Source organism: Quercus lobata, chromosome 6 (assembly GCF_001633185.2).
Source record: "Quercus lobata isolate SW786 chromosome 6, ValleyOak3.0 Primary Assembly, whole genome shotgun sequence".
In the NCBI taxonomy this organism is placed as follows: Eukaryota; Viridiplantae; Streptophyta; class Magnoliopsida; order Fagales; family Fagaceae; genus Quercus; species Quercus lobata.
In genome coordinates this window covers 31,921,582-31,948,312 of record NC_044909.1, presented here as the reverse complement: position 1 = coordinate 31,948,312, position 26,731 = coordinate 31,921,582, and the positions used below count along the sequence as shown (strand labels likewise).

At 36.7% G+C, this 26,731-nt stretch overlaps 2 protein-coding genes across 4 annotated transcripts; one reads left to right on the top strand and one right to left on the bottom strand.

Moving 5' to 3' along the window:
- Window positions 1–773: 773 nt before the first annotated feature.
- LOC115950129 (uncharacterized protein At2g29880-like) lies at window positions 774–3,627 on the bottom strand. Its single transcript, XM_031067372.1, has 2 exons — window positions 3,316–3,627; window positions 774–1,361 (listed from the first exon to the last, which is right to left on the bottom strand). Exons 1-2 carry the CDS (start codon window positions 3,625–3,627, stop codon window positions 774–776), a joined length of 900 nt encoding a protein of 299 aa, XP_030923232.1.
- A 16,888-nt stretch (window positions 3,628–20,515) lies between these two features.
- On the top strand, window positions 20,516–23,994 carry LOC115994208. Of its 3 annotated transcripts, none has more exons than XM_031118268.1 (2): window positions 20,516–20,908; window positions 22,564–23,994. In XM_031118268.1, the coding sequence occupies exon 2, from the start codon at window positions 22,572–22,574 to the stop codon at window positions 23,868–23,870; it is 1,299 nt and encodes a 432-aa protein (XP_030974128.1). In that variant the 5' UTR covers window positions 20,516–20,908; window positions 22,564–22,571; the 3' UTR covers window positions 23,871–23,994. The 3 variants fall into 3 exon arrangements, with proteins under 3 accessions (XP_030974128.1, XP_030974129.1, XP_030974130.1); XM_031118269.1 differs by lacking the exon at window positions 20,516–20,908 and adding an exon at window positions 21,315–21,328; XM_031118270.1 differs by lacking the exon at window positions 20,516–20,908 and adding an exon at window positions 21,559–21,568.
- The last annotated feature ends 2,737 nt before the right edge of the window (window positions 23,995–26,731 follow it).

The window sequence follows — 26,731 nt, the reverse complement described above, 5'->3', positions numbered from 1 at the left end:
AAAAATGTAATTAACAAAGAATGAAACAAAGATTTATAAAAAAGAATACCTGAAAGCTAAAGCTGGTTGTGGAGGCATGAAGATTTAGTAATGAGAGGCAATAAACAAAAATCCTCACCTGTAAATAGCCTATATGCAGATGGTACACTCCTTTGCTTTGAGACCCAAAATACACTTGATTTATGCAAGCTATATAGACCTGGATCAATTATAACAGGCTTGGCTCTCTGATACCTGCGGATTTCAAAGAATTTGCACCTTTTAGGCAGTGTTGTATACAAATTTTGCAGACAATTCATGTGTTGCTTTCAAACTAATTCCAGCAAAACTACAAATAACTAACAAAAGAGAAAGGATGAGCCAAATACTCCTTCCAGCCAATGTCACTTGTATGCTCAATAAAATACTACATTCTTGGAATAGCTAACAATGTATGAAGCAGATATGTGACACAAAAAAGAAATTTGCAAAATTGAATGCATCAACTTACTTTTTAAATATAAATATATATATATATATATATGTCACCAAAGTTAGAAATTCATAGAAGACACGACAACCACAAAACATATTTCTTACATAAATACCATAGTTGTCCCAAGGAAGTTAACATAATAAAGGAAGGCATAATGCAAACATTGTTCAAAATATTAACATAATACAGACTTTGCCTATTCACATTAAAGCAAACTAAGAGTACTAATTAACTTCCTAGGCTATCTACACGACGCACATCATCAGTTAACTTCCTAGGCTGTCAACCACAACCACCACTATTGTAATCCACCCCTAATAAACTCAATCCAGACCCTTCTTCTATCAACCGTCATAGCAAAAAAAGCGGCTCTACTCTTGGGGTTATGAAGCTCCTGCACGACCTTGCAATATGTGACATGATCCACATCAGTGTGCTGGTTCAGAAGAGTTACAGCTGCTGTAATTGACTCAGGGTTAGCCCCCACAGCAGAGTCTCCAGTGTCGGTGGACTTTTTCCCCCGACGGTTCCTCATGTCAGTAAAACCCCATATTGCCTTAGTCATGGATTCAAGGGAGTGCCCTTTCTTCCTTTTTCCGCTTGAATGAGATGGTTCAACTAGCCGCTTTTCAGCTTGCCTCCGGCTTTGGGCTTCACTCGGTGTGGGCAGCTCCTCCACGTCATCCACACCATCGGTGTTGACATTGACATGTACCCCCTCATATAGGAAGGCTGCATCAAGTTCTCTCTCTTCATCACTATTGGGAGCTGGTTGGGCAGATGAAATTTGGAGGAAACTCGTGGCTGTGTTTGAATTGAAAAGCGTGCCCAACAGGTCATAGTGTCTCATCCCCTTTTTCTTGAACTCCTTGAATTTATGATTGACCTATTAACAACCATATATATTGGGTTAGATGTTTTATTGATATAAAACCCAATACAAAGTAGATGGGTAATTATAATAACCGTATAACAACACTCTTTATTCCAAATTTCAAAAAGCCAAAAAGGTTTTTTAAGAAATTGTAGACATTGAGTAATTTACGCAGATGAATAATATAAATAAAAGAATATAAGTCAAGGACTCTATAGACCTGTGATGCAGTACATGTTTATACCTCAAAGACTCGGACCAAAAAGAACAGACCAGAGGAAGAATAAGTAAAAGCTGGAGACCATTCAAAATGCCAAAAGGAATTGGACAAAACTTGGAAGTTACTGTCCCTTTGCTGAACATGGCATTTAGAAAAGGCAAATGACCAGGGGCTACAGTACAATGCATACCAAAATAATGTTGCAAACCATAAATGGGCAGACTTGTCAAACAATCCCATTGGTCCTACTTTCCCAAAACAAACAGTGATAGATAACTCCAAACTCACAATAATGTCACTCTAACCATGAAACCCACATTAAACCCCATATATAAGTCAGATTTTATTCCATTCCTAAAAGTATCATCATGAGAAAATGCTACAAAAAAACTATTTAAAGCCACTATTTATTAATACACTCATAACCCAATAAACCTCATATTTTTTATATGCAGGGAAAGGTAAACAAAGATATTTAAGTGGTTGCCAAACAAATACAATTTTTTTTATATAAAAAAAGTCTTTAAAGATTAAGATTCCTTTACACACTCTACCTAATAAGTCAAACAAGAGATCTTGCATTACAGCTCATTGCTCATTGTTTGCATGAAAGGTGTCTCTGTCCTATCGGATGGTAAATATAATATATACAAATACTATTTAATGCAAGAGTTTAATACAATGAATTTTGACTTCACTATATTATATTAATCATTTACTCATTTCATTATCTAGGTTCCCCCCACTGAATTGTAACTACGAAAATCAACACCCAAAAAAAAAAAAAAAAAAAATCAAACAAGACAATAAATTGAATATAAAACCAACTAAACACACACTTATCAAATACTAATTTTCTCTCTTAGCTCATGATCAATTAGCAAATTATATCCTTTGAAGCCTATAATTTGTCCTTGGTTTTTGGAAGGACGCAGCGAAGAATATTGAGCCTATGACTTATCCTTTTATTATTATTATTTTTTATTGGAGACTTCCTTTTATTTGTGAAAGATACAGCGTATGATATTAAGCCCATGACTTATCTTTCTCCTTCTTCTTCCTTTAAGGGAAGCTTATGACTTATCTTCTATTTTTGCATAAGCAAACATTATGTACACTTCAAAACAAGATGTTCAAACCATATTAGACACTTCATTTTCAAAATATTGCATAGTTTATTTGGCTTTGTTAGGCTAAAATCACAATGATTATGGTATCTTTACCTATTTTATAAGTTATAATCACCGACGTATCTTAATTCATGCATCAAAACTAATCACAGATATTGACCATCTAATAGCAGCAAGTCAAGACCACTTTTAACTTTTAAAAATAGAAATTAAATAATAAAAAAAGGAAAAAAAGTCAAGTGTAGGTAGGCTTTCCACTTTTGCCTCTCCTTTACATTTCAAGGATGCCGTGATGAAAATTTTCCGTGTAGGAACAATTTATTTTGTTTTTTTACCAAAACTGTACTAAAATATATTTGTACGTTAAAAAAATGAGAGAAAACACATGCTTTAACATTGCTATATACACTTACAACATAGTGTTGGTCCATATGTATGAAAGTTTGTTTTTGCGTTATCACTATCTTCTTTAGTTGTGAATACATTTAGTGTTTAAAAGATGAGTCATGCTAGTATGAACACAAGGTAGATTTCGGTATCATGTTAAATTACAACCATAAACTCTGCATATAGGTAATTGTAATAAATTTTGTTTGGAGTATGTTAAAGGACTTACCGCAAATGCAGCAGCCCAAGCTTCCTCACTGGACGTCACCGTATTTGAAATGGGGTCCCATCCCATTCCTATACGTGCGATGAGCTGGGAGAATGTGCGGTGTCTCTGTTTCAGTTGTTGATATTTTTGTGTAAGTTGTGTCTTGCTGTAACTTTTAGACGCACGCTTGTTAAACTCATTCACAGCTTCTATCCAAGTTCCAGACTTGAACTGGCCTTGGGGCATATTCCCTTTAGCGTCCTCTTCTAACAAGATATCAATGAAATGTTTCTCGACTACTTCAGGCCAATTCTTATCCTCGGCATCATCCATCTAAATAAATGTTGGTATACTTACATAGACTCGTAAAATGGTCTTCTATGATATGGATTAAAAAACTTTAACTTCCTACTCACTAAAAGACCCAAGCAGCAAGCATATAAGAGAAAATTCACCTCATATAAAGGAAAAATACAAAGATACACATTGTATACACATTAGTCTGAGCTCAACTTGTAGTGGCATTGTATATTTATCAAGGCATAGGAGCATATTATAAATTTATAGTTGAATATATGTTGAAAGGTCAATGTCATTTAATGTATCAAAATTTTGTTCTCATAAAACTAATGATATTTAACTTTTTAGTGGATGGTTGTACTCCTATTTTGCCCCAGAATCAACCAAAGCTGAAGCCTTTTTTGTTCATGAAATAAAGAAGCAATTATACTACTTTGAATCTTTTCAACGAATGCACAATACTATTTTTCATTTGGCATAGAGAAGTGAAGCTTCAAAGAACTATTAAGTAATGTTCGAAATTAAACTTAACCTTAGATAACACGTATATATATGAAGAGACCAAAAGTATGTTTTAGAGATTGTATGTAAATATGAGAAGTTGTAATTAAAGATGATCAAAGCCTAATAAAGCTTACAAATAAAAATGAGTTATCAAGGTCCATTTTCAGTACTTGCTAATATAAACATCAACCTATGGTTTTAAACTATGGCAATCTACCATATAAGAATTGATTAAAAAAATTAAGAAGAAAGTGGTCTACATTCTGTTTTCAATGCAAACTGAAGATAGGACAGAAACATTAGCAATTCAGTATGAGACAACTCTCAAACCTGCACTAGCAGGAAAAAAAAAAGGGCCCTGTTTAATATGTTAACTTTTAAATATAAAATTTAAAAAATAATAATTCAAAATGATTTATTAGATTATTTATTTAGTAATAATCACTTCTTTTTTTAATAATCAAGAAACTTATAAGAAGTTGGAACTACCATCAACAACAACACACAGTCCAGCCAAAAGGCTAGACTCAAAACAACAAGAGACTCAATACACAGTCAGGCCAAAAGGCCACACTCAAAACAACAAGAGCCTCCAAAGAGGTTAACAGCATTAGCAACACCAAGTTCAAGCAGGCCAACAGAAATCTTAGCTGTGAATTACCACATTCATTTTTTCATCAACTTATAATTTCAAAAAAAGAAAATTTTGATAATAACTTTAAAACCTTGCTTGTCAATAATAAGACGAAGAATTCAAATAAGTAATAGTAAAAGAAAAGAGTGGGTCTGTGGAAGGAAAATGAAGAATCCTTTCTGCCATTTAATAAGTTCTTATAAAATTTTATGTATATTCAGGTTTTTTTCACAGTTTGTGATTACCCACATTTGAATTATGCTTCATTTATTTCCTGAGGGATCTTGTAGCTATCTGGGATTAAAATGGTAGTTTTAGGAATCCAAACTTTCTTTCCCTCCTTCCACTTTTTGGCAACTAAATAGACCAACAGTGTATTGTATAAGTTTTTTTCATGTACTGGATTTTAAAATGTTTGGAGACATTTGCAGGGGATGGGAACCCTATATAATAGTTGAAGTCTCTCTCTCACACGGGCGTTTATACATACTCCCTTTCTACTTCAATGAAAACATTAAATCTCAAACCATAACACAGAACAAGCACACATTAGCAAGCCACAAAATGAAGAGATTTTTTCAATGAGCTAAGGTACAAAATTAAAATAGAACTTAGAACCATGATTCACTATATTACACAGACGTACCAGTAAGGGAACACGGTGAGAGGAGGAAGCAGATGCTCTGTAATGCACGAGAGAGGTGGATGAGGATGGGAGTGAGGCTTCCATCTGAAAGAATATATGGGATTAAAAGAAGCCCTAACATGAATTAATGTGAAATGATCTGAACTTGATTGGGATGTGAAAGAAAGCTGAAACAAGTAATTAACAAAATTAAAAACCTTTACCTGACCGACCCCTTCGGACTGTGTGAGTTTGCCTTTTCCTTAGCAACAGAGCTTCGTTGGTGAGGAATTAATTGGGAGAAAGGGATTACTGTGATTGATAGGGGTTATTGGTGATGATGTGTGTGTGGGATTTTGACGCGTTTATGAAGCTACTGTTAGGATTAATGGCACCGGATCCGTGAGGGGTGAGGTGGAGTGCCACTGGGTTAGAGAAGTAATAGAGGTGGGTGAGAGTTATGGAGGTGGGTGAGTTCGGATTGTGATCTTCTTTGTATATTTGTGTTTGGGGCGTGAAGACTGAAGAGATGAGAGTAGAGAGGAGAGGAGACAAAGATTAAAAAAAAGCTGATCAGTGGGTCCGGGCACAGTCCAAAAGTGAGTTCAATTTTATTACCGTTGTGCCATCCGAAACATCAGTTCAGTGTTTAAAATCACAGCCGAGCACGTTCCAAAAAATGTATTTCAAACATGGGTTTTTAAGCAACCATTTCCAAACAACCCTGTTTTGAACTCTGTCACCAAACATATTTTTTCAAATTTTGGACACTAGTGTTCAGTGTTTAAACACTAAACACTGTGTTTTGAAAGGACAAACCAAACGGCCTCCTAAAATCTCGCATTAGGCTTCTTTGTTTTGTTTTTTTTTTTTTTGCTCTCCTTTTTTTTGGGCAACTCACTAGTGATTTATTATGATCGTGTTTCTATATGAAACTCCAAGAGATAATAAAGAGGAAACACTGTTGATATCTATGATCAATAATTCATATATAAAGATGGAGAGATTGAAGAAGATGTGAAATATAGGAAAAGAGTAGGATAGATGAAGTGGAGAAGCGCATCATTAGTATCGTGTGATCATAGAATTTCTATTAAGTTGAAAGGAAAATTTTATAAGACTACTATATATAAGACCAATTATTCTCTACGATATCGAATGTTGGGATGTTAAGAAGCAAAACATTCATAAAATGAGTATAGTTGAAAAGAGAATTTGAAGATGGATAAAATGAAAACACGAGAAAATAGGATCCAAAATGAAAAAAAATCCCTTGAACATAAGCGTGTGATGATGCCAAAAATCGTCAGTGAGTCATACGGTCCTCATGTGCTTTAGACAGAATCTGCGAAACAGAAACAAAGAAGACCTTGCAGAGAGTACCGGTGTGATATCCGCCAAATACCCTCTGAATGTTAAGTTAAAGAACTTTCATAACTTTAGAGTGCTAGAGTTAGGGTAAATTATGCGTACCTTGGTTTGTGAGAGTTTTGGAGTTCTTATAATGGCGTAGAGCTGGCATTCGTTTCTTGGTGAAGAGGGTCTTTCCTTGTAGGGAACATCCTCATAAGTGCACGAAATTGGCGGGATCCTTTCCTTATAGGGATTCCCTTGATTAGGGTTAATTGTGAGGTGCAAGATATTTCCTTGTATAGATATCCGTGGGGGTCAAGTAAGGCCATGCTGGACTCATCATGCTCTTTATTCTCGTTGGCTTCTTTTACTCCCGTCAGCTTCTCTCTTCTCGTCAGCTTGGGAATCCTCATCATCTTATGTAGATACTGTCGGGTATTGAGGTGATGTTGTCAACTTATGGTGTTGTCAATTCCGCACTACTTCACACGCATATGAAGCTGACGGGCTTAATGAATTTGTTAGCTTCTTTTTATTTCTTCCTAAAAACACTCTTGTCAGCTGCCCCTTACTCCATGGCTCCATCAGCCTTAACTGACGGGTCGTGGAATGTAACTTTCCTTTTGTTATTTATTCGTTGGAAAAAGGGGTGCTCATTAATGGCTTCTTTGAGCAGATTTCATTTAATGCTAGGACAAGTGGCATAGGTTAGTTGGCCTCTAAACAAAGGCATCGCTTCATTTCTCGTGCTCTTTTGCCTTATATATAGTTCACCACCTCTTCTCATTTTCCCTTATTTCAACTTTGCTAATCTTAAGAGAGAGAGCTGTAATTTCGTTAACTTTGCTACCGTTGACTTACTGATCCCGTCACCTTTATGGAATCGTCTACTATTCTTGTAAGTTCTCTTCTCTTTTCATTCCTTTTTTATTTTCGTTTTCGTAGTTGGTCATCACTTTAATAGAGAGACTTGTCAAATAGGTTCTTAGAATGTCTCCATCGCTTGTAGGTGAATAGATGTCAAGTGATAGAGAAGCGACAAGTGAGTAGTCGTCATTAGTCTGTGAGGAAGCGGGCTACGATGAAGTCTACCCGTCAGGTCATGGGCCCAAAGAGGGCTTATCCTGGTCATCAGAAAGGGAACTATCTGCCCATTCTCCTGATGACGACGAGGAAAGTTATGACGGAGAGGAAGATGGAAAGGGAGGAGAGGATAAGGAGAACGAGAAGGGTTGTGAGGGAGAGGATGACGAGGATAAGGGTGAGAGTGGCGGGAGTACTTCTATGGAAGGAAGTTCAGGAAGCCCAAGGGATGGTCATACTTGTCCTTTTATCCTTCCTGGGATATGAACCGTCAATGATTTTAAGCTGACGATGACGACCAAATTTTTTAATAACTTAAGGGATCGTTACCAAATCCCTGACAACATTCCAATCCATCTGCTTGGGAAGTATGAAAAGTGCTACTCTAGGAAGGCCAATGATGTCGGCATGTATGACGCCATGTTCGCGGTAGGATTGAGATTGCCTTTGATGGCATTACACCGTCAGTTGGCCATTTTCCTTGGTCTATCCGTCAGCTAAATTGCCCTAAATGCTTGGAGTATATTCATAGGGGCTAAAATCCTTTAGAGTCGTCTTAGTGAGGGGAACTGTCAGCTTACTCTGGACGAGTTCTTTTGGTGCTACAGACCCCAACATATCTCCTCATCTCAGGGGATATATCATTTTGCAGCGAGGAAGAAGACACTTAGGTTGGTGTCGGACATGCCCGACTCTAATAGAAATTGGAAGGGTAGATACTTTTTTGTTTAAGGGACGAATTGGGTATGCCATCAGGAAAAGTGGGTGACGATGCCTCAAGGTTTTGAAAATACTTGGGGTATTGTCAAGGATTCAGGTCTAGCACCGTCCGTCCTTTCACTTTTTCATTATTTATTTGTCTAAGTGTTTAACGTCGACTGCTTTTTCTCTTTTTCAGCTTCCATGTATAACCGACGAGCAGGAGGCTTTCATCTGTCGGGTACTTGAGATACCGTTTGACGAAAGGAAGTGCAGGGACCTGATCACCCTTGATACACTGCACGCCTATGGTGGTGGTCCTGTGCTGACGCTTGTAGCTCGTAAACTAAACACATACTCCCGACGGCGTAAGTTCCTATTCCTTTGCTTCTTTCTTCTCGTTGTTCTTATTTTCATTTGCTTATCTAACGTCTATCTTTTACCCTTAGTAGAAATGGAGGCAGTGAGGCAAAGAGCCTTGGTAATGGTGTTAGCCGTGGCGCGCAAGCAGAAGGAGAAGGAGAAGGAAGGGGCCTCCTTGTCAGCTCCCAAGGGTGTCGACAAGGGAACATCCAAGGGGAAGAGCGATGGGAAGGATGACTGTCCGCTTAAGAAAGGATCAAGCATTCTTACTGTTGACAAACAGCCAAAGCTGTCATCGCGTCCCAAGCCTAGCCATGGAGCTGGTAAAGGTCTAATGACATCGGCTGGTCCCGTCACGTAGGGAACTATATGTCGTCTTCTCACACATAAGGAACATGCCATTGAGATGGTTGAGTCAATTATCAAGGAGACAGACTTCGACCTTTGTGTTGAGCATTTGACGGAAGACCTAGGTGCATCGGGTCTCTTCGACTTAGCTAGGGTATGTTTTTCTCATACTTTGTTCTATTTCATATTTTCTTCTCTTGATGATGGTTGTTTTTGTTTCTAGGCATTGATTCACATGAAGGCACTCCAGGATAGGTGCGTCGCCAGAGAGGGAGTGATCTGCTGGCTTCGTAAGCGTCAAGATATCCAAAACAATGAGATGGATCAGTACAAGGAGGCTGTCTGCACACTTAACAAGGAGCTAACGGCTGTTACTAAAAAACTGAAGCAAGAATCCATTCTCCGAGAGATGGCGTAAGAGGCCAAGGTGAATCTGGAGGCAGAGCTAATGGCTATTTGTGGGCAGGTAGAGATGGCCAAGGCTGATGCCATAGCAGAGTTCAAGGCTTCCCAGCCTTTTATCGATGCTTGCGTAGTGTACTATGGTGACGGGTTTGAAGACTGCCTGAAGTAGGTTGGGTCTGTCTATCTAAACCTTGACTTATCTAAGGTCACCATGGACGACTCGATTTGACGACTCCTGCATTTGGCGACATTGTCAACGAGGAAACCGACGACTCCACTCATACAGAGCAGGACCCGAAAGACGACAGTGTGGTCCTTGCTCAACCTGCCCTTGAGAAGCCTGTCACTCCCTTGGTCTCATCTATTGTCGACCCTCTTGCTCATGATGCCCAGAACTTCGCTGCCCAGAACGCCCCAAACTCCTCTGCTCAAAACACCCAGAACCTTGCTGCCCAGGACGCCCCGAACGCTTATCTTTAATTCTTAGTTTTTTATGTATCCACTCTTATTTCCAAACAATAGTAAATGCCTTTGTTTTTGGGATTTGTTGCAAACGTTTTCCCTTTTTTATGGGCTTTATTTAATATTTTATTACATCCGTCGCTTTTAGCCTTGTTTCCTATTGTATTTATCCATCTGCCTTTACATACGTGTTAGGATGCATCTGTTTACTTGGATGTATTCGTCTACTTGAATGTAATCATCCCTTTTGAGGACTTAATGTTTTCAAAGCCTCCCATAGGCTGAGCTCGTCCACTAGTGGATTTAACATTTAACCCGTCCTCTTAGGACTTTAATAATAAGCCCATCCATTTAGGGATTTAATGAGGAACTCATCCACTTGTGGACTAAACAATTTCAAGGCATCCCTATGGGATGAACTCGTCCACTTGTGGACTTCATAATTTCAAGGCATCCCCATGGGATGAATTCGTCCACTTATGGACCTAATAATGAACTCGTCCGATTGTGGACTTAATAATTTCAAGGCATCCCTAAGGGATGAACTCGTCCACTTGTGAACTTAATAATGAACTCGTCCACTTGTGGACTTAATAATTTCAAGGCATCACTATGGGATGAACTCGTCCACTTGTGGACCTAATAAAGAACTCGTCCATTTGTGGATTTTAACAATTTCAAGGCATCCCTATGGGATGAACTCATCCACTTGTGGACTTAATAATGAATTCATCCACTGGTGGAATTTAACAATTTCAAGGCATCCTTATGGGATGAACTCATCCACTTGTGTACTTAATAATGAATTCGTCCACTTGTGGACTTAATAATAGATGTAGTTTCGTAGAGACATATATTCATACATAGGTCATATCTGAATAACTCCTCTTATTGTGATAAATGCATGCATAAGTAAAAAATTGTTCTTGAAAGAATAAAAAGCTTCCCTTTGGGCTTAAAAAGTATTGTAGATAGTAAAAATTAACTAAAATGAAGTAAAATGGAAATGAGGAGTGTTGTTCTTCGTGCCGTTGTCTACTGGTAGTATTTCTTCAAGTGCTTCGTGTTCCACGAGTGGTGCAACTTTTGCCCATCTAGCATCTCTAGGTGGTAGGTTCCCTTCCTTTTCCATGAAGCGATTTTGTAGGGTCCTTCTCAATTAGGTCCTAGCTTTCCTTGGGAGAGATCTCTTATAGTGCCTGTCACCTTTCACAAGACGAGATCTCTAACTTGAAAGTCTTTGTGCCTAACTTTTATGTTGTAGTCCATGGCCATGAGGTTCTAGTACTGCGCTAACCTTTGTTCAGCCGCTGCTCTGACCTCATCCACCAAGTCAAGCTGTAAGCGCATAACTTCATCGTTCCTGCTCTCATCATGGTTTCCTACTCTGTAGCTTATGAGTCCAACCTCAACTAGGATGACGGCCTCGCTTTTGTATGCTAGTTGAAATGGTGTCTCTCTTGTAGGCATCCTTGCCGTTGTCCTGTACGCCCATAGAACTCTTGGCAATTCTTCCGGCCATATACCCTTTGCCCCCTCGAGCTGAGTCTTGATAATTTTGAGCAAGGATCGGTTTGTGACCTCAACTTGTCTGTTGGCCTAAGGGTGGGCGGGTGAGGAGTAATGATTCTTGACCCCCATTTGCGAGCAAAAATCTCTGAACGAGTCGTTGTCGAACTGCTTCCCATTGTTTGAAATCAGTACTCTAGGTATGTTGTACCTGTAGAAGATGTTCCTCTATACAAAGCTTCTTATGTTCTTTTCTGTGATGGTGCCTAGGGCTTCAGCTTCCACCCATTTGGTAAAGTAATCTATACTGACCATTAGGAACTTCAACTGTCTCATCACTATTGGGAATGGGCCCATGATGTCTAACCCTTATTAAGCAAAAGGCCACAAGGCCGTCATTGGAGTGAGCTCTTCTAAAGGCTGTCTGATGACGTGGCAAAACCTTTGACATTTATCGCATGATTTGACATAGGCTTGGGCATCCTTCTGTATGGTGAGCCAATAGTATCCATCCCGAATTAGCTTGTGCACCAACGACCATGACCCAAAATGGTTCTCGCAGATCTTCTCATGGATTTCTTTCATGATATAGTCTGCTTCCTCGGGGCCTAAGCACCTTAGGTATGGGCGGGAGAAGCCTCTTTTGTATAAGACATCCTTTATCAGGACGAAACGTGCTACTTGGTCCTTCAGCTTTCTTGTGGCCTCCTTACCGTCAGGTAGTGTGCCGTCTTTTAAATAAGAAACTATCGGTGTGGTCTAGTTACTTCCTGAGCCTATTTCCTGCACTCCGACGCCATTTATCAAAGGTAAGAGCTGAACAAAAAAAAGTACCTTACTGGGGATGAGCATGTGTTCTGCTGATGCGGCTTTCGTAAGACGGTCGACCTACTTGCTCTCTTCCTTGGGGATTTGAACAAACTTAGTCTGAAACTCGCCCTTTTCTGGAGAATGTAGCACTATGCCTGCTCCACCAGCCTGCCTGTTAGACGATCCATCCATGTGAATACTCCATTGGGCATGTTCTCCTACTCCCTGGCCTTCCATGTTGGTGAATTATACAATGAAGTTAGCGACCACCTGTCACTTTATGGCAGTATGCGAGCGATATTGTACATCGAATTCGCTTAACTCTATTACCCATAGTGTCATCCGTCCAGCCACTTCAGGGTTACTCATTGCCCGTCGTAGAGGTTTATCTGTCAGAACGACCACAGTATGGGCTTGGAAGTATGGCTTGAGCTTACGAGCTGCGGTAACTAAAGTGAAGGTGAGCTTTTCCATGGGTGGGTACTTCTCCTCTACGCCACGGAGTCCTTGGCTAGTGTAGTACACGGCCTTCTGCACCCCGTCTGCTTCTCTGACTAAGGCCGCACTAACAACAGTTGGGGAGACGGTTAGATAGAGAAATAGGTCTTCCTTTGGCTAGGAGGGACTTAGCAACAGTGGGGAGGAGAGGTATGCTTTTAGATCATCAAAGGCTTGTTGGCATTTGGGCGTCCACTCGAAGGACTTCTTCAGCATGCGAAAGAAAGGTAGACATTTGTTTGTCGCCCTTGAAACAAACCTGTTCAGCGCAGCTACCTTGCTGTTGAGGCATTGCACTTCTTTTGTGTTCCTTGGTGGTGCCATCTCCATTATGGCCCGGATCTTGTCTGGGTTGATTTTGATACCTCTTTGAGACACCATGAATCCTAAGAATTTTCCAACCGTCACCCCAAATGCGTATTTGCTTGGATTAAGCTTCATGTTGTAAGAGTGGAGGGTGTCAAAGGTCTCCTTGAGGTCGTCTAAATGATTGTCCTCCCTTTGGCTTTTCACTAGCATGTCATTCATGTAAACTTGGACATTTCTTCCAATCTGATGTGCAAACATTTTGTTCATAATCCTCTAATACATTGTGCCTGCATTCTTGAGACCGAACGGCATTACCTTATAGCAGAAAAGGTCTTGGCTGGTGACGAACAAAGTTTTCTCCTGGTCAGCTTTGTCCAATTTGATTTGGTTGTAACCAGAAAATGCGTTGATAAAGCTCAATAACTGATGTCTTGCCGTTGAGTCTACTAGGATGTCAAACCGCGGAAGAGGGTAGCTATCCTTGGGGTACACCTTGTTCAAGTCCGTGAAGTCTACACACATCCTCCATTTTCCGTTGGCTTTTTTAACCATCACTACATTGACCAACCAGTTAGGGTAGTACCCTTCCCTGATGAACTCTGCATCTTGCAATTTGCGGACTTCTTCCGCTATAGCCCGGTCTTGTTCTTGGGCGAACACTCGTTTCTTTTGACGGATAGGGGGAAAAGAGGGTGACATATTCAACCTGTGCACCATGACTGAAAGGTCGGTCCTGGGCATCTCTTCAGGATTCCAAGCAAAGATGTCATGGTTTTCTCTTAGGATTGCTGTGAGCGCTTGCCGAACTGGTAGATTGGCAAGGGTGCCGATCCTAGTCGTTGGTTTAGACCTAGAGTTATCGAGAAGTATCTCCTCCAATCCTTTCATGGGCTCTGCGATCGCCCTTTGTTCTTCAATGTTTATGGTTTGCAACTAGTCATCCATCTCCAACATTGCTATGTAACACTTTCGTGCTACCACTTGGTCCCCACGTACCTCTGCTACTCCATACTTAGTGGGGAATTTGATCATCAGATGATAGGTTGAAGTCACGGCCTTCAATGAGTTGAGGGTAGGTCGACCTAGTATGGCATTGTAGGCAGATAAGCAGTTGACAACGAGGAATGTAACATCCTTAGTAATTTGCTGAGAGTAGTCGCCGACCGTCAGGGGCAATGTGACCATGTCGAGGGGGTATACCCTCGTTCCTTTGAACCCAATAAGTGGCATGTTGGCTGGTATGAGTCGTTCTCTCTCGATCCTCATTTGTTGGAATGTCGGGTAGTAGAGGATATCAGCAGAGCTTCCATTATCAACCAGGACCCGGTGAGTATTGTAGTACCTTACTCAAATACTAATAACGAGTGCATCGTTGTGTGGGTGGTAGCATCTTCTTCTGAGAACCCAATTATAGGGTTGTCTTTGGGATGAAGCCTGTCAGCTGGACGTTCTAAACCATCTTAAGGTAGGCCTTACGGGCCTTCTTGGATGAACCTAAAGTCGTGGTGCCCCTTACAATCATCCTTGGCTTGGGGTGCTCGTTTTCCCTTCTAGCAACTTGCTCCTGTGGTGGATCCGCCCTTTCTTTGCTGATGAATTACTGTAGTTTCCCTTGTCTAATAAGGGCTTCAATTGGCTGCTTTAGGTCATAACACATGTCATGACCATGGTCCCGATGAAAATGGCAATATTTGTCTTTGAACCTTTTGTTGGGATCTCCCTTTAACTTGCCAGGCCATGTCAAGGTCGTGTCGTCCTTGATTTGCATTAACACCTGATCAATCGAGGCAGTTAGCGGGGTGAAGTCGGTGAACCTTTTAGTGGGGGGTTCAGCGCGCCTGTCCTCCCGTCAGTCTCTGGTTTTAGTCATCTTCCATCCCTTTTCCTGTCGAGCTTCTTCTTACTTTTCCCTCTTTTTGGGTTTCTCCTCTCGGGCTAGCAGCGCATCCTCTGCGTTCATATACTTAGTAGCTCGATAAAGCACATCTGTCATGGTCTTTTGGTTGTTTTTGTATAAGGAGAATAAAAACTTTCCCTTCCGCAGACCATTGGTGAATGCAGCAACAAGTATCTTATCATTAGCTTTGTCTATCGAGAGAGCTTCCTTGTTGAAACGGGTTATGTAAGACCTCAGTGTCTCGTCTTCCCGTTGCTTGATGCTCATTAGGCATGCAATGGACTTCTTATACCTGTGTCCTTCGATAAAGTGTGAGGCAAATTGCGCGCTTAGCTCCTTGAAGGTATTGATGGAGTTGGGCGTCAATCTGCTGAACCACAACCTTGTGGGACCCTTCAGCGTAGTTGGAAAGGCTCATCACATGATCTCATCCACCACACCTTGTAAGTGCATGAGGGTTTTAAACGACTCCAGGTGGTCCAAGGGATCCTTTGACCCTTGAGGGCATACGAAACTTTGCAGGAAGAGGGAACGAAGTGACGGCTGCTGTGAAGGGCGAGTCCGTCTGATGGACCAACTCGTCAAGGTCGTTTGATACCCGCCGCTTGAGGGCATTCATCATGAAGTCCATCATTTCCTTCATCATATGCATCTTCGTCACCATATGTGATTGTGCTGTATCTGTGATGGATGAACGACTGGTGTCTTGTCGCTCTAGTTTACTCGGAGCATTACTTCCTTCTGGTCCTTCTTAGTCCCTTCTTTGGGCTCTGGTGCCTTCTTGCTCTTCTCCGTGACTGTTCAGCCCAGTATCCCTTTGGCACAGCTGTTCCTCCAGGCCATGGTTCTGCTTAGCATTCCACAACCACAGCTAGGGTTTATACTTGTCATTTAAGGGTAGTAATGCATGGTTCATCTCCATTGTTGTTGGTTGCCATTGAGTGAATAAGTACCATGCAACTCTTTTGTTCGGGAAGCGATAGTGTGACTTCTAGTCTACTTGATTCCCACAGACGGCGCCAATTGATGATGCCAAAAATCATCTGTGAGCCGCACAGTCCTCACGTGCTATAGATAGAACCTGCGAAACAGAAACAAAAAAGACCTTGCAGAGAATACCGGTGTGGTATCAGCCAAATACCCTCTGAATGTTAAGTTCAGGAACTTTCACAACTCTAAAGTGTCAGAGTTGGGGTAATTTATGCGTATCTTGGTTTGTGAGAGGTTTGAAGTTCTTATAGTAGCGTAGAGCTGGCATTCATTTATTAGCAAAAATGGTATTTCCTTGTAGGGAAGATCCTCATAAGTGCATGTAATTGGCGGGATCATTTCCTTATAGGGATTCCTTTGATTAGGGTTAATTGTGGGGTGCAAGATATTTCCTTATATAGATATTCGTGGGGGTCAAGCAAGGACATGCTGGACTCGTCATGCTCTTTATTCTCGTTGGCTTCTTTTACTTCCACCAGTTTCTCTCTTTTCATCGGCTTGGGAATCCTTGTCATCTCATGTAGATACCATCAGGTATTGAGGTGATGTCTTCAACTTATGGCATTGTCAATTTCGCACTACTTCACACGCGTATGAAGCTGACGGGCTCAACAGATTCGTCAGCTTCTTTTATTTCTTCCTAAAAACACCCTTGTCGAGGTGGCTGAGTTTGACATGGTTTAATCACATTAAGAGGAGATTGAACAGTTACTTCATTGGTAAGAAAGAGCGAGTTGATTTAAGTTGAGGGAATTAAAAAAAAATGAAACTATATCTATTGATTAAAGAAAATATGATGTGTCAACATTCTATTGGAGATTTTAAATATAGAATATAATTTAAATTCAATAAAAATTAAATTAATGATGTGTAAAATAGAGAGACCTTAAAAACCCATGTGGCACAATATTATGAGGTCAAAATCAAACTAATTCAGCTTTTATATAAACTAGTTGGTAATCCCATGCATATGCATGGATATACTTAAAAGATACACATTAAGATGCATAGTATAATAATCTTACATATATAATTTAAATATTATTGATAGTCATTCTTATATATATATATATATATATATAATTTTTTTTAACTATTTAAAAAGTCTTGTAAGAATGTTATTAGGCAGAAAATGTAAAATGTCAAATTTTTAAACATTTTTATGTTCATTAATTCTAGACTCTTTGGTTTTTGTACACAATAACTCACTTGAATAAATATTTATGACATGGTCTTAGATTTTATTCCTAAATTAAGAAATAAAACTTTCTCTGAAAATAAATAATTTAGGACCAATGCGCACCCTTGGTGTGGTGGTCATTCTACAAGTATAAATACTTGCGGGGTATGGGGGGCAAGAGCCGAGGTTCAAGTCTCTAGGAGGGAGTTTCACACGCATATACACTTAGATTAGGCTAGAGTAGAAATTATATCTTGTATATATAAAAAAAAAAAAAAAATTAGGACACATGGCTCAAAATTGGACTTCAATTGTAGAATCTAATATGATTTTCTCTAAACTTTACTTATTTTTGTGCCAAATGAATTATTTTTAGTTATAAAAAAAAGGCTCATAAATATAAAATCATTCAAACTCTCTCTTCCTCTAATTTTATATATAGTGGTATATATATGATTATGTTTTTTTATTATTTATTTATATTGGACTCGTTATTTTCTATTCTAAATTAACTCATTTGGCACAAAAATTAAAAAATTTCGATTAGATGGAACACGTGCCGTAAAATTAAACTCTAATTGAAATTCAAATTTTACACTGAACTAACTAACTTGGTTCAAAATTTTAAAAATTTTGATTAGATGAGACACATGGCACAAAATTGAACTCTGATTGAATTTCAATTTAAAATCTAATTGGATTTTTTCTCAACTTTACTTATTAATATATATATATATATATATATATATATATATATGTATATATGTATATGTATATGTATATATAGATGACTTATAAACTTGAATTTTTTTTAATTCTACAAAGAAAAAGGCTCATAAATATAAAATCATTCAAAAATTATGTTTTTTTTTTTATGGTTTACTTATATTAGACTCCTCGCTTTTTACACTAAATTAACTCATTTGGTACAAAAATTAAAAAAACTTAGATTAGATGGGACACATGTCGCAACATTAAATTCTAATTGAAATCCAATTTTTACATTGAATTAACTCACTTAATACAAAAATTTAAAATTTAGATTAGATGAGACACATGGCGTAAAATTAGACTTTAATTGAATTCCAATTTAAAATTTAATTGAATTTTCTCTTAGTTTTACCTATTATTATATATATAGATGGTAGATTTATTTATTTTTTTCGAGTTTTAATTGTAGATTTAATAATATTTTATTAGATTAATATTTAAAAAAAAACAAAACTATTGGGATTACACATTTTTTTCGTTTTTGATACGCATGCCAAAGTGCACATTAATAAGATATTATTTAATATTTAATCAGTTTACTCATGTTTTGTGTATAACTTTAGACTATATATATACTTTGGAGTCCAAGTGTCTATTGGAGAACAACTTATTTAATTTTTTGGTGAAATTTTTTTGTTAAAAATACTGTAATAAAAAGTAAAAGTTAAATAAAATAAGCAAATGACTCATTCAGCACTTGCGAATAGTAGGAAACATAAAATAAGTAGGTGACTTATATGAGATTTGTAAATAATAGGAAATTTAAGCAATAAGCTAGCGGTTTATAAGTACATCCCAAATAATAGGAAATAAACATTTTGTCCATGACAAGTTTGGAAACAACATTACAAAGGAATCAAAAGCTTAGTTATAATACATGTTTAACAATAGAGGAGTAAGTAAGGGCCTTGTAGCTAAATTGACAACTCCTCATGCACAAAGTCCTCATACACAAAGTTCTCAGGTGTCTAGGGGAAAATGGTATGATATTAAAGATATTATAACTTTTACTACATAAAATTTACAAACTGTTGTGGCAATGTTTGTGATTGATGAACTTTAACCATCTAATAAATAAATATTTGAAATATGTTTTAGTAATTGATGACACATAAATTTGTAAGCTCTAATTATATAACTCAATTGGTTAAATCTATGGTCGTCCTCCAAATATTAGTGTTTTGAGATGTTGATAATGATTAATTATTACAAGCGGACGATGTAACTTTAAATCCTTTCATATCTATATACAAAATAATGATAAATAAATAGGTTCATTAAACATAAGAAATTCTTGCGATTAACTCTTTGTTATCACATCAACAAATTCATTAGCCTCTTTAGTCTCTTATGAACTCCCAAATAAAGTGTATAGTAATTTTTGATCATGCGGGTTCGTTTGAGAAATCCTACCAAACAACTTCCTACAATGTAATTAATTTTGATTAGGGTGAAAAAAACAACTTTGATTAATTTAATAATTTTTTTAGTTTATAAATATTTCTAACGAATGTTTAAATAATAATAATAATAATAATAATAATAAAAAAAACAAACAAAACCCCAATCAACACCTTTAGTTTAGTGAGCTAAAACTTGCGTAATACTGCAGGCCCTTTTGACAAAATCGAATAAAATCCCAGCCCTACCCTTCCTTTTATAGATTATAATCAATTAATTACTAGTTTTTCTTTTGACAAAACTTATTCGAATCCCAGCCTTTCCTTTTAATTATACCTTGTACTAATAGTATTGCAGGCCCAAATTAAAGCAAAGGAGTTTCGAATGGACATTGCTTTGCTTGTAATTAGGGGTGTCAAATGGGTGAGTTTGGGATGGGCATAATTGGGTTGGGTATATAAAATCTATTTATCCATTAAAACTCATTTAATTAATTGCTTCTAACTCAAATCCAACCCAACACAATTATTATGGATAAACTCCAACTTACCCAATTACCCAATTATCAAAATTACCAAAATGTTATTAAAGTGAAAACTCCAACATTGGATTTCCTTTTCCACTCTCTATAGTCTCCATTCTTGGGATTAAAAAATTCCACATAAGCACATCCACGTCAGCAAATATATTAAAAATCTAAGTGCTCGTTTGGATAGTACTTAACTTTGTTGCGTCTACGTTTTCACTTTTTTTTTTTTTTTTTACATTTCACGCGTTTTGCAGAAATGGGGGACAAACAACACTGTAGCGGCACTATTGTAGTACTGTAGCAGTACTGTTTATAGAACCCACAACCACTTTATTCATTAAAAAATATTAAAAATGGGTTCCACGGTACTATTTACACATTTAAAAATTATTTTGCTACAGTGTTTTCAGTTTTCAGTTTTCAGTTTCAGCAACAATAAATTCAATCCAAACACACCCTAAATAAAAAAATATTTTCTTTCCTTTTTTATTTTCTCTCACTTACTTGCAAACCAAACAGATACAAAAAAAAAAAAAAAAAGTCATTTCAAGCTCAAAATTACTCTGCCGTCCGAAACAGTTTTTTTAAAAACATGAAAGACAATCAGCAAACTCCATCACCACTCACTCTTACTCACTCCACTTTATGTTCACATTCTCCATTATTTCTCTAACTAATCACTCACTCACTCTCAGTCTCTCTTGCTAGTTCTTTCTCCAATGGCTTCGTCGATCGCTTACGCTTCCAACCTCGCCTTGCTCCGCGGCAAGAACCACCACAACGACGACGCCACCGCGGAGGTTGTGGATGATCGGATCGCAGAGAAGGAAGAGCAAGCAGTGAAGAATCGTAGAGTTCTTAGAATCCGTATCGTTTGCGGTGGTCCCTCGGCGGAGCGTGGAATTTCGCTTAACTCTATGAGATCGGTTCTCGATAATATTCAGGTTTTTTTTTTTTTGGATTGATCATATATTTGTTTATATTCCGTTTGGTTCCCAAGAAATTAGCCGAGAAGGAGGAAAGGGAAACCAAACACTGAAGCGTAGGTTTTTTTTTTTCTTTTGTTTAAATGGGAAAGGCCGGAATGAATTTGGGTATATGGGTTTTGGGTTAAATTGGGCCTAATAGATTTTTAGTTAAAACCCAATAATCACTGAGTCTAATTGAGTTGATGTTTATTTAATCCAACTAATAATTGGAGGGATTTGGATTCAATTAGAGTAGATGAGTTTGTGTGGACAATTGAACTTGGGCTTACTTTGCTACCTCTACTTGTAATAGTATTTATATTCGTATAAAACCACACCAAAACCCTGTCTGCTTATTCTGTTTGTCTCCACAGTAGTTCTCTTCGTCCTTATCAGGTACGTGAACAACTCTTCATATAAAGATCTGTACGTGTCTTTCTGTATGTATGTATTTTGTCATACTTTTACAGTTTCACTTTCAAAGTATTGGTTTGTGTATCATGTTTTCTTTCGTATTGTATTGTACATGTTTTTCATATTTTACTTTCACAGTCTGAATGAATATATATGTTTCTTGGTACTTATACAAAAATTGTATAGATGCCTTCCTTTGATGAAGGCTTACATCTCATAGAAGTATGTGCTTGTATACCATGTTTATGCATACATGATTCATCAATTTAATAAATGGTGCGCACACACACACTCACTCTTGTTCTTCTCTTTCAAATTTTTAGAGCCTTTTGGTGTTTAATTTTATTATCTTCTTTATGAATGAGTAATCACAAATAAAAATATAAACTTATTGTGAAGACTTTCTAATAATAATCTTCAAATCTCTCTACACCACACTATCAGGGTTTAAAGGTTTTTGCAATGAGTTTAGGGTGGGTCAGGTTTCAAGTTCTTAAACTTGTCATTGCTTGGGTTGCGGTTTACAACTTAAATTTACTTTTAATAAATATTTTAATTATTTTCAAAACTTTAAATCCCTTATGGTTTGGGTTTACTAGCTATTTTTTAATATTATTCACACAAAATCTATGGTTTTGTAAGCATGCCTCTCTTTCTCACTTAAATAATTTATTTTTAAAAAAATCCAAATTTTTATACTAGCGCATGTAATAGAATTGTAATCTTAATTTTTACGTTGGTATATAAAATTACTACCACTTCAAACGTTAAGTCTTATTATTTTTCTCTCTCTTTTTTAAATATATATTCTTGTAAATATCAATTTTGTGCTTAATGGGGACGCTTCAAAAGAAAAAACAAATTGTCCCTTAAAAGTTTAAATGCTTCAATGGTCAATATGTTTTAAAAATACCTCACCTTTTAATTAGAAAAATAAAGTTCATGATGTTTAGCCATTAGTAATTAAAAACTAAAAACAAGTATTAGCTCAGGAACCCTCCAAAGATTCATCATAGAGTAATGTTAAAGCTTTATTCTTTTATTTTATTATTTAATTCCTTTTGCTATAAATGAATTGCCTACTAAATTTCAAGATCACTAGCACTTTTATCTTCCATTGTGAACTTTTCTTTATCTGATTCTAAAATTTGTGACTAAATTAGATTATGGATTTGAGTCCTGCTCATTGAGTCTGATAGCAAATTTAATTTTGTTAGATCAAAAGATGGGGCGTGCAAAAATAAACATGAAACTCATCAGCAACGAGAAGTCTCGTATGGTAACCTATAGTAAGAGAAAAAAGGGTTTGAAAAAGAAGGCCTATGAGCTTTCCACTCTTTGTGGTGTCGATGTGTGCATGATCGTCTATGGACCCATACAGAAGGACAATTCTAATGAGCTAGCAATCTGGCCTGAAAATCAAGAAAAAGTCGAGAAAATAATCAACAAATACAAGGGCACGAGTACAGGTACACGTAAGAAAGAAACTCTTAGCTTATCTGACTATTTCATTCAACGGAAGAAGAATATTGAGAAGGAGATCTCAAGAGTGCGTATGGAAAGCTTCAAAGCCATGTATTCGACATGGATTGAAGGTCTAAATAGTTTTTCAGATGCACAAAAAGAAGTACTTCTTGGGTTATTGGACTCTAAGATCGATGAAGTACAAAGAAAAATTAATGTTATAAGAGGACGTAATTATTTGATTAATGATGCAGCATTAGGAACAGCTAGCAGCTCCAACTTTGGATCAATCCGAAGTGATTTTTCTTACACTCAAGGCATGATTCAAAGGAGTGTAGCACCAAAGATTATCAACCAACAGCCTATATCTTATGTAAAGGTAAAGCCACTAGAAAACCAGTTGCCTATGACATGGGGTGAGCGTCTCAATAATTTTTCGGATGCACAAAGAGCAGTACTTCGTGGTATATTGGACAATAAGATTGATGAAGTACAGAGAAACATTGATGTTTTAAATGGAGGTAGTTACATGATAAATGATGCAGCGTCAGGATTAACCAGTAGCTCCAACTTTGGATCAATCCCAACCGATTTTTCTTACACTCAAGGCATGCTTCAAAGGAATGTGGAAACGAGTCCTATTAACCAACAGCCTATATCTTATGTGAAGCCACTGGATTACCAATTCCCTTCTTGCTATTCATCTGATCAAAGTCTTTTCCCTTTACTTCCATTTGATCATCTTAATCCTATGGCCAATCCAATGGAGGTGAAGGGTGTGGATTATTCTCAATTTGGAGGCATGTGTAGTGGCATACAATATACTCCATCAAATGATCAAATTTGTTATGATCCAACAGTTGGGATGGTGGACAATGTGATGGTGAACAACTCTAGGGTGCCTGCAATGCACTACCACAATCCTGCTATGCAGCAAATGGTGGCCTATGGACAGCAACCCATGATGCAAACTTTTTCTTCTCAAATTGAGGGTTCTCCAGTGGATGAGTTCTACAACATCAATGAGTTTGAAATGAAGAACAAGATGGAAAGGTTTTAGGCTTCTAGGTATATCTTAATAGTTTTGGATTAATTAGTTTTAGCATTATCTTGGATTTCAACTTTGATTTACTATTTTTTAAACAAAACATATATATTCTACATTATTCATGTGGTCTTATCTTGAGGGTTTTATTTTGATTACAATTGTTGAGATGACATGTTATGATAAGTGTATATCTTACAAGCTTTGGAAGTAGAGAATATTATGTATTGCATTAGTTTTAGCATTATCTTGCATTTCAGCTTAGATTTTACTATTTTTTAAACAAAACATATATTCTACATTATTCATTTAGTCTTATAATCTTGAGGGTTTTATTTTAATTACAATTGTTGAGATAACATGTTGTGAACTGTATACATCACAATTTGACTCAATAGAGCCATTTTTACCCCATCATAGAAAGATTGAATGGAGCAACTTGCAAATTCAACACAAGGGACAAGGCTTTGTTTTGAACTGAATCCCTAATTTTGGCTTTGCTTTCTAATCTTCCCTCACTCTTTCCTATCCCTCCAAACATGACACGTGGTTGCATCCCAAGCCAATCTACAAATAGAATGCTTTCAAGTTTTTCCTTTTCAGATTGTGTGGGAAACTATATAGGAATTGTCTACCATACCTTTATGCTGTGGAAAACTAGGAACTGTCTTCTCTTGTTTAATGTTGTGATTCAAGTAATAATTTTCAAATTCATTAGATGTGAATTTATCTATATATGTTGTCCGAAGACACTTCAAAATCTTCCTTTTCTTCCTTTTTTATTTTTATTTTTTATCATCATAAAATTTCTTGAAGTACTAAAAAAATTAGTCTTTTTTTTCCCCATAAAACTCATCTACACATTTCTATAAGTACGATCAACCAAATCGACAAATTAACTATTGTCATCTAAAGATTAATGAAATGATCACTCTATGATGTTTGCCAAATAAACCAAATCTTTCAAGTAGAGGATTTCTAAAATGAGATTCTAAAATGTTTACCAAATAAACAAGAGCCACAGGGATTTTGTGATAAGAAATCAGAGACTAATATTTTGCCAAAATGTGCAAACCATTTTCACTCATGTTAGTGAGGCACTGATGCCACAAGTTACTTGTCTCTCTTATAAAGTTTTACAACAAATCTTTCCTCTATCAAAGACCAATGACCCTCTTGATGCTTTTCTAAAGAGAATTTCCATTAGTTTGTTGATATATATGATGAAACACCATTAACGTCCATACCCTGTCTAATACCTCGAATGATTTTTCTATACATATTTTTCTCTCTTTGTTTGATATAATGCTTGGCTTGGCATTAGCAATATAGAATGCCTCCCATCATTAGCTTCCGACATGAATTATTTTATATGAACAAAACTTAGGTACAATACCTTAAGTGCTGATCCTTAAGTTTCTCTCTTAAAATTCAGCCATGTGATTACTTAATTAAAAAATATATTTTCATTCTATGAAAAAAAATCCACATAACAAAATCTTAATGGGAGAACCTAAAGAATAACACTTAAGTACTGTACTTAAGTTTTGTCCATTTTATATTGTGAGTTTAATTATGATGCTCCACATAGTCTCCAATTAATTTACAAAATAGTGCCCAAACAAACAAGTCCAAATCTTTTGTCCTACTTTTCCTACTCTACTCTATGCTCTACTAATAAAAACTTGTCATATGTTCACCTAACTAATTAAATACTACTATTATTGACTTATTATATATATATATATATATATATATATTAGGTGAACATGTGGCAAGTTTTTATTGGTGGAGTATAGTGTGGAGTAAGAAAAGTGGGACAGAAGATTTGAACTCCAAATAATAACCACAACTTTGATGCCACTTGTTGGAGCAATTAATTGAAGCTCTTTTATTTATTTATTTATTATTTTTATGGGAGAAATAATTGAAGCTTTGATACTACCAACTATCTAATTAAGCAATTAAATTAAATTAAAGAGACCCAAGCAATGATTAAAAAAAAATTCACACACACCAAAACACGCCAAATTTACGTTTAAAACCCTCTAGTGTAGGGATTATATTTGGCTGTCTTATAAAGGTAATTAAATTAATTATTAAAAAAAAAATAAAGGTTATCAAATTGGGAAAATAATTTTTTTATAATAATTTTTTTTGATAATTAATTTAATTACCTTTATAGTGAATAAGTGGACCCGACTATAAATATAAGAGAAAAAAATATCATATATTGTATTCCGCGAGGACTAATGCTATAGCTATAAATTATTTTACAATAGGACTTAGTTTAAGTCCAGTGCATCCAGTGCATTGGACCCGGTCAGATAGTAACACGTGTTCAAAAGTGGATACATGTTATTATCTCAACGAGTCCAGTGTCTACCTGAGCTTGACCCTTTACAATATTTTTACAAACTGTTGATATGACTAACTTCTTATTAGATTCACCAATAACCATCCATCACATCAACAGTTGGTTAAATTTTTTGTAAAAGACTTTGTATTTTTAGTATTACTCATTCCGAGAGTACCCAAGAATTACTCATCAAATTGATGATGTTGTGAGTTTATATATGGCTGTCTTAAAACGGTAATAATTTCATTGACTTAATTGATTATTGATTATAATATGATCTTAATTAATAAAGTATCTCGTAATCTCACGATTATAATATGTCAGATGGAGAACTGGACTCGGTGTGATTCTCCAATAAAAGTCATGAAGATGGTCTTCAATATTATGACCAAAGAAGCACGCAGAAAAAATATTAGAAGAATTCTCCTCTGTAATGGTATTTACTCTATTCCAATTATTTTCCATAGACTCCAATCAATATGTTAATGCTTCATCAACTCCAGAATTAAGGATTTGA